At 40.0% G+C, this 8,393-nt stretch overlaps 1 protein-coding gene across 1 annotated transcript in view; it reads right to left on the bottom strand.

Moving 5' to 3' along the window:
• Positions 1 to 6,216: 6,216 nt before the first annotated feature.
• The window catches only part of DNA2 (DNA replication helicase/nuclease 2), a gene marked incomplete at its 3' end in the record, with an annotated part of 32,636 nt that continues 30,459 nt past the window's right edge, over positions 6,217 to 8,393 (bottom strand). The window contains exons 20-21 of the mRNA XM_081105019.1: positions 8,153 to 8,310; positions 6,217 to 6,277 (exon numbers count right to left, since the gene is read on the bottom strand). Of these exons, the coding sequence (XP_080961145.1) occupies positions 6,217 to 6,277; positions 8,153 to 8,310 (219 nt within the window). The remainder of the gene's footprint in view (positions 6,278 to 8,152; positions 8,311 to 8,393) is intronic.

The following is an 8,393-nucleotide window of genomic DNA, read 5'->3' as shown; positions in this document are numbered from 1 at the left end:
TATTAATTACAAGCAGTCTTTTTTTTTAATTGATTTCAGAGAGGGAGAGAGAGAGAAACATCAATGATGAGAGAGAATCATTGATCGGCAGGCCCCCTTCTGGTTATCGAGCCCGCAACCCGGGCATGTGCCCTGACTGGGAATTGAACCATGACCACCTGGTTCATAGGTCGATGCTCAACCACTGAGCCACACCAGCCGGGCAGTCTTTTTTTAAAAATATGTTTTTATTAATTTGAGAAAGGAAGGGAAAGAGAGAAACATCTATCAGTTGCCTCTCATATGCACCCTGAACGGGAACCAAACCTAAGACCTGAGCATGTGCCCTGACGGGGAATCAAACAGGCAACCTTTCAGTGCATGGGACGATGCTCACTGAGCCACACTGGCCAGGGCTACAAGCAGTCTTTTTAATCAGCAAAGCTGCCCACTGAACCCAGGTAGACCAGCTTGTCGTATCCTGCCATAAGGCTCCCAGTGATAGGACCAGCTGGCCCAAGATGTGATTTGCTTTCAATGACAATTGTAATGCTTCTGAATATTAGTATAGCACCTAGAAAATGTGTACCACACCGAATGGGGAACACATAGCAACTGGGAAAATTGCCGAATTACTGATCAAAACACCTGGATTCTAGCAATGACTTACTCAGGGCCATATGCTAATATAGACTACCTGTGCTAGGTACTCTGTAGGGTTTAATCCAATTGAGAGAATATCTATGGAAATTATTGGCAAATTTTAAAGCATGCTACATATGCCTACTGCCGCTTTAAAAAGCAGTAAACAGTATAAAGCTACGTAAAACATTATTATAGTATAAAGATGAAAGTAATTATTTTGTCAGGGGGGAAAATCAGACAAGGCTTTTTGGAGAAGGTGACAGTAAAGTCTTTCAGACTGGGTAGAGTTACATAAATGATAATGGAGGAAAAGATAAATCTAGATAGAGGAATCGAATGGGGGAAGGAAAAGACGTACAGGGAACAGCAAAAATAGTTCAGTATAGTACAACAAATATATGAAGAAAGATTCGAGAATGACTTCTGTTATAAACCTGGGCTCAGTTCCTAGTGGGATAGGAAAGCAATTTTTTTTTAAATATATTTTATTGATTTTTTACAAAGAGGAAGGGAGAGAGATAGTTAGAAACATCGATGAGAGAGAAACATCGATCAGCTGCCTCCTGCACATCCCCCACTGGGGATGTGCCTGCAACCCAGGTACATGCCCTTGACCGGAATCGAACCCGGGACCTTTCAGTCCACAGGCCGAGGCTCTATCCACTGAGCCAAACCGGTTTTGGCAGGAAAGCAATTTTAATAGATCACAACTAGCTCTGTTTGTAATGGAACAGAGTGGAAAATTAGAGTGTATCACATATAAAAAGGGTAAATATTTTGTGAAAAGTATTGTTTCAGATGCACACACATACACATATCTATGCAGTTATGATATTAAATGTATTTTTTGTTGTGGGTGGTGGTAATTTTTGTTTTTTAAACACCAGCCTAGATCATCATATACCAAACTACCAGTAGTTATAACTGAAGGATGAGATTACAATGAAATTTAATTTTCTAAAATCTGCTGTTTTTGAAATTCTCACTAAAATCATGTACTGCTCTGAAATTAGAAGGAAATATTTATTATTATAATCATTTTTTAATCCTCACCTGAGCATATTTTTCCATTGATTTTGAGAGAGATGGGGAGAGAGAGGGTAAGACAGAAATATAGATATGAGAGAAACACACCGATTGGTTACCTCCTGCATGAGCCCCAACCAGGGCCGGGGCCAGGGAGAAGCCTGCAACCGAGGTATGTGTCCTTGACCAGAATTGAACCCGAGACCATTTGATTCACAGGCTGCCACTCCTAGCCACTGAGCTAAACTGGCTAGGGCTAGAAAGAAAACATTTAAAGAAAGTACACAAAGACTACTTTTTTCTTAAAAATGTTTTTTTTTTATTTCAGAGAGGAAGGAAGATGGAGAGATAGAAACATCACTGATGAGAATATTGATCAACTGCCTTCAGTACACCCCACACTGGGCATGTGCCCTGACTGGGAATCAAACCATGACCTCCTGGTTCATAGGCCAACACTCAACCACTGAGCCACGCCAGCCATGCTACAGACTTCACAGTCAGGTAACTGTCAAGTAGATGGTGGTGTTAACCCAAATAGGGGTCACAATGAGAAGGTATTAGATCAGCAATTTTCAGTCTTTTTCATCTCATGACCCACAAACACTACCAATATTCTGTGGCACACCAAAATATATATTTTTTTTTTGCAGATTTGACCAAAAAATATAAGTATAATTTTGATTCATTCACACCAGATGGTTATTGTTGTGTTGACTGTAGTCATTTTTTTTTAATCATGTTCCTTCTTTTATGTATCAAAACTCATACTGAGCAATGAGTTCTGGGTTGCAAGAGGCTTTATTTTTAGCACCTGTATGTAGTTTTTGTCCACAAATTACAAAAACAAACACAAGTGCTATCATTTTTTTTTTTGACAATATAAAGAAAAAGAGGTCAGTGCCCCTGACTAGTTAGGTACTGCATTTAAAAATTTTTACGGCACACCTGTTGAAAATGACTGCATTAGATGAAGATGGGAATATTTCTTTTTTTTTTTTAAATATATTTTATTGATTTTTCACAGAGAGGAAGGGAGAGAGATAGAGAGCTAGAAACATCGATGAGAGAGAAACATCGATCAGCTGCCTCCAGCACATCTCCCACTGGGGATGTGCCCGCAACCCAGGTACATGCCCCTGACCGGAATCGAACCCGGGACCCTTCAGTCCGCAGGCCGACACTCCATCCACTGAGCCAAACCGGTTTTGGCGAAGTTGGGAATATTTCATGTGTACTGTCTCTGAAATGCTCATAGAAGATTCTGAAAGCATGAACTAGAAAAGAGCTATAACCAAAACTTGTAAGGCAGGTAGGGTGAGGTATAGATTTGGTAAACAGCCACACGACTGTGGTTGAAGCCATGGCTGTCCAAGGAGAGAAGAGCTCTGGGGAAGACCCACCTTTCAAGAGGGAGAGAGGAGGAGGAAAAGAAAGGTTGGGCACCATCAGTGCACCCAAGGGTTGCCGTTCAATTCCGGTCAGGTTGCAGGCGCGATCCCCAGTAGGGGGCGTGCGGGAAGCAGCTGATAAATGCGTTCTCTCCCTCTTCTTTCCCCTCTCTGAAACAGCGGTTCTCAACCTGTGGGTCCCGACCCCTTTGGGGGTCGAACGACCCTTTCACAGGGGTCGCCTAAGACCATAAGAAAACACATACATAATTTCATATTGTTTTTGTGATTAATCACTATGCTTTAATTATGTTCAATTTGTAACAATGAAATTGGGGGTCACCACAACATGAGGAACTGTATTAAAGGGTCGCGGCATTAGGAAGGTTGAGAACCACCGCGCTAAAAAATAAATAAAAATCTTTAAAAGGGAAAAGAAAGGACTCAAAGACAGCAAAAGGGAGCTGTCAGGAGGCCGGAGCTCTGAACTGACTCAGGAATGAGGTCACTGGAATAGCTACATTGTCATCAAATCTTGGCTTTATACTGTAAGCAAGGTCTTGTTTATTAGGCTAATGGTGCTTTGGATCCGGAACTCAACAAAGCTGAGTGCTCAGTGACATTAGCGATTGGATTGCTGTCTTAGTCCTTGGCATGAGTATCAACACTGCACTATTAGCTCTTTGATTGTCCAGTTTGGGTTTAACTTCTAGCTTATCCCAAGCCTCCAACTCACAGCGCCTTATGCATAGATGATGAATCCTAACTCTTTCAAATAATTAAGTGGCTAGCCTGGCCAGCCTGGCTCAGTGGTTGAGAATTGACCTATGAACCAGGAGGTCATAGTTTGATTCCTGGCCGGGGCACATGCCCGGGTTGCCAGCTCGATCCCCAGTGGGGATTGATCATTGATGTTTCTGTCTTCCTCTCCGAAATCAATAAACATATATTTAAAAAAATAATAATTAAGTGGCTAGAATCTTGTAACCAAGACAGACTCACGAATGAGAAAATACAGAACTCTGCCTCAGGTTCTTCTTCCATAGCGCTTTACTTTATAGGCCATCCGAACCTGTAAAGAAGCACCTACTGACTAAACCAAAAAACTTCTCACTCATCTCACTCCCAGGAACTGACATTATCTTAGGATCCTCCCTGTTACGTCATGTCAGTACTCCTTGGTTTCATCATTAGAGCATTATTTCACTTGTCAGTACTGGAAAAAAGTGCTGGACAATGCTGAACTTAATTATTATTCAGTATTAATAATTAACACAGTACAATCTAATGATAGAAAACCATTTATTTAATAAAAACTTCCAGTAATAATTGTTTAAAAAAACATGTGAGGTAGAAGTAATTGAGAGAAATTAGAGCTTTCCCCCAGAAGATGGATATGCTAGGTTAAAATTGGTCACCATACACATCATTAAGTACTTTGAGATAATGTTTTACAAAACATCTTTATACAAAGAGAAAAATTGAGTAATACCCCAAAACAAAGGGGCATATGAAATTAATAGGTGAAAATAGGGACATACATTTTATATTTGTCATCAATTCAGCAAACAAAATTTCTAAAGAAGAATTATTTCCTTTTATATCAAAATCTACATTAGAATATTGAATGCTAAAAATAACAAGTGGGAGAGCAAAAGAGAATCAGAAATTAGGAAATAATCCATTGTAAAGTACTAATTTAAAAGACTATGTTTCTTCTGAAATTATTTTGGGGTATTATTTAAAATGAGAAAAATAAAATAAAAATAAAGAAATTAAGAAATTAAGATGTTTTGTAAGATGTTTTCCCTGTAAAGTACATAGGGAATATAATATTCCAGTAAATTTGTTAAAAATAATAAAAAATAAAAGACTAGGTTTCAAATGAACGCTAGCTGGTTTGGCTCAGTGGATAGAGCATTGGCCTGCGGACTGAAGGGTCCCGCGTTTGATTCCAGTCAGGGGCACATGCCCAGGTTGCAGGCTCGATCCCCAGTAGGGGGCGTGAAAGAGACAGCCGATCAATGATTCTCTCTCATCACTGATGTTTCTCTCTCTCTCCCTCTCCCTTCCTCTCTGCAATCAATACAAATATATTAACAACAACAACAGAAACATGTCTGACACCAGAAAGGAAAAATCAGAGGGGGGAAAACTGCAAAATGGCCTTTTGATCAGGGACCTCAAAATACTGAAAAAACAGCCCGGCCTGTGTGGCTCAGGGGTTGAGAGTCGACCCAGGAATCAAGAGGTTCCTGGGTGGTCAGGGCATGGGTTGCAGGCTCCATCCCCAGTAAAGGGATATGTAGGAGGCAGCCAGTCAGTGGTGTTTCTCTCATCAATGTTTCTTTCTATCCCTCTCCCTTCCTCTCTCTCTAAAAATCAATAAAAACAAAGTTTAAAAAAAGAAAATTATAAATATATATATATATATATATATATATATATATATATATATATAAAATGTACACCTATGTTCTCATCACAAGATTGTGCTTAAGTGAAAAAGAAATCAATTTTCTTTATCTCTATTTCAAATAAACAAATACAATAAAAATCTACAAAATCAAATTAATCCTGAAATTTTAGGTGTCAGATCCCAAAAGAATCCATTTCTAAAGCAGGTAAACATTTAGCACATTCTTCTTTTTTTTTTAAATATTTTTTTATTGATTTCAGAGAGGAAGGGAGAGATAGAAACATCAATGATGAGAGAGAATCATTGATCGGCTTGCCTCCTGCACGCCCCCTACTGAGGATTGAGCCCTCAACCTGGGCATGTGCCCTTGACCAAACCCAGGACCCTTCAGTCCACAGGCTGCCATCCTATCCACTGAGCCAAATGGCTCAGGCAACAGATTCTTTGCAGGTCACACAAAAACACATACATCGTACTATAAATGTAGAACTTTTCACAGTTTTGAGTACACCTATACTGAAAAAATAAATAGTGCTAAATGTGGTGATACGTTATGTTTAACAACATTATACAAAAAAAACAAAGAACCCTGGAACTTTGAACAAAGTACATTTACATCATTTCATACCTCGGGATAAGAGTTATCTCCACCACCTAACCAGGCACTGATGTTACAATATGCCCAAATTACTAACAACAGGCAATTGCTAGAGATCACGATGCTCATATGAAAAATGCAAGGAAAACAGTGCTTCATCATCTTTGAAAATCACCCAATATATAACAAAGACTTTCATGTTCTCCTGATGGAAGATCAGTGATGTAAAATAAATTAAGGAAGATATATTTAACACACTATATAATTACATTAAAAGATTTATGACATTTAATATTTTATAATTTAGTTTACAGGACTGCTAAAATAATTACAAAGATTTTTATGGCATTCTTTGGATATCAATGTACTTAAGCAATATGGTTTATGATCTCAGCCTAACATATTCATATAGATGTATTTTTATGGTAAATCCTCAGAGGATATTTTTTTCCATTGATTTTCAGACAGAGTGGAAGAGGGAGAGGGGGGAGAGAGAAACAAGGATGTGAGAGAGACACATCAATTGGTTGCCTCCACATGCACCACAACCGGAGGCAGGGATCAAACCTTCAACCCTTCAGTCCACGGGCCATTGCTCTAACCATTGAGCATCCTGGCCAGAGCATATTCATATAATTTTTTTAAAAGATAATCTATTTTTGTCCTAACCGGTTTGACTTAGTGGATAGAGCATCGGCCTGCGGACTGAAAGGTCCCAGGTTCAATTCTGGTAAAGGGCATGTACCTTGGTTGCAGGCACATCCCCAGTTTGGGGTGTGCAGGAGGCAGTTGATCGGTGTTTCTCTCTCATCAATGTTTCTAACTCTCTATCCCTCTCCCTTCCTCTCTGTAAAAATTCAATAAAATATATATTTTTTAAAAAATAAATAAATAAAAGATAATCTATTTTTGCCCTGGCCGGGTGACTCAGTTGGTTGGAGCATTCTCCCATACAACAAAATTGCTCAGTAGTTAGAGCACTGGTCCTCAGCCCGAAGGGTGTGGGTTCGATTCCTGGTTAAGGGCTCGTACCTCTTGCAGGTTCAGTGCCTGGCCCCCAGTCCAGGCACCTGCAGGAGGCAACCAGTCCATGTTTCTCTCTCATCTGTTATGTTTCTTTCTCCTCCCCTGCCCATTCCTCTCTCTAAAATCAATAAAAACATATCCTCGGGTGAGGATTTTAAAAAAGATTTGTTTTTTAAAATAAACTAAAATATGACAAGAAATACTTCTCCTTTTTTCCTCCCTCACCCAAGGATATGCTTCTTATGGATTGAGAGAGAAGGGGGGGGGGGGGCGGAGAGAGAGAGAGAGAGAGAAAAGGAAGAGAGAGAGAGAAATATCAATGTGAGAAACCGATCAGTTGCCTCCCAAATTGCCCTGACCAGGAACCAAACCCCCAACCCAGGTATGTGCCCTGACCAGGAATCGAACCCACCACCTTTTTTAAATTTAAATATATGTTTTATTGATTTTTTACAGAGAGGAAGGGAGAGGGATAGAGAGCTAGAAACATCGATGAGAGAAACATCGATCAGCTGCCTCCTGCACACCCCCTACTGGGATGTGCCCGCAACCCAGGTACATGCCCTTGACTGGAATCGAACCTGGGACCCTTGAGTCCGCAGGCCGACACTCTATCCACTGAGCCAAACCGGTTAGGGCCCAGCACCTTTTGGTGTACAGGTGGATGCATGTTCCAACCAACTGAGCCACACCAGCCAGGGCTCCATTTTTTAATATAATGCTTTGTCCTAGATTTTTTTTTAGAAGTTTATAAATTGGGGTGAGAGGACCCAAAAGAGATATCCAGTTTTCCTAGATGTGTCTAGGAATCATTCACCCTGTTCATGAGGCAACAGATCAAGTCCCTTTTCTTCCCCTTTCTCACTTCACAAACTACCCTTCTCCATCTTCTTCATTATTTCACTTGTTGCTTAAAATTACTTCCTGTGAATTGTTTTCTCTCTCCCCTTTGTAGAATCAGACTTTTGAAATATGCACATGGAAAACACAAGACATGGAGTTTTAATTCACACAAGTACATAGCAAAGTACTCAGAATAGCACAATCAAATGTGACCATGTAGGAAACGAAAAGGATATTAATTTTTCTGAGTTGAGATGACAAAGTAGCTTCCCCAGAGGCGGATAGCGGTTTAGGGAGGACACACATCCCAGGAGAATCAGCTTATGTTTGGCTCTGGTTATAGCAACATTAAGACGTCGCCAATCTTTCAAGAGTTCACCGAGCTGAAAGAAACAGAATTTCCCATTATTTGAGCTTTCTTATATATTTGAGTTGGTTCTGGCAAGGAACACAATTTGTCTTGAAC

This window comes from Myotis nattereri (genome assembly GCF_964212035.1).
Source record: "Myotis nattereri genome assembly, chromosome: 13".
NCBI classification, from domain to species: Eukaryota; Metazoa; Chordata; class Mammalia; order Chiroptera; family Vespertilionidae; genus Myotis; species Myotis nattereri.
This window is presented reverse-complemented; position numbering and strand designations above follow the sequence as displayed.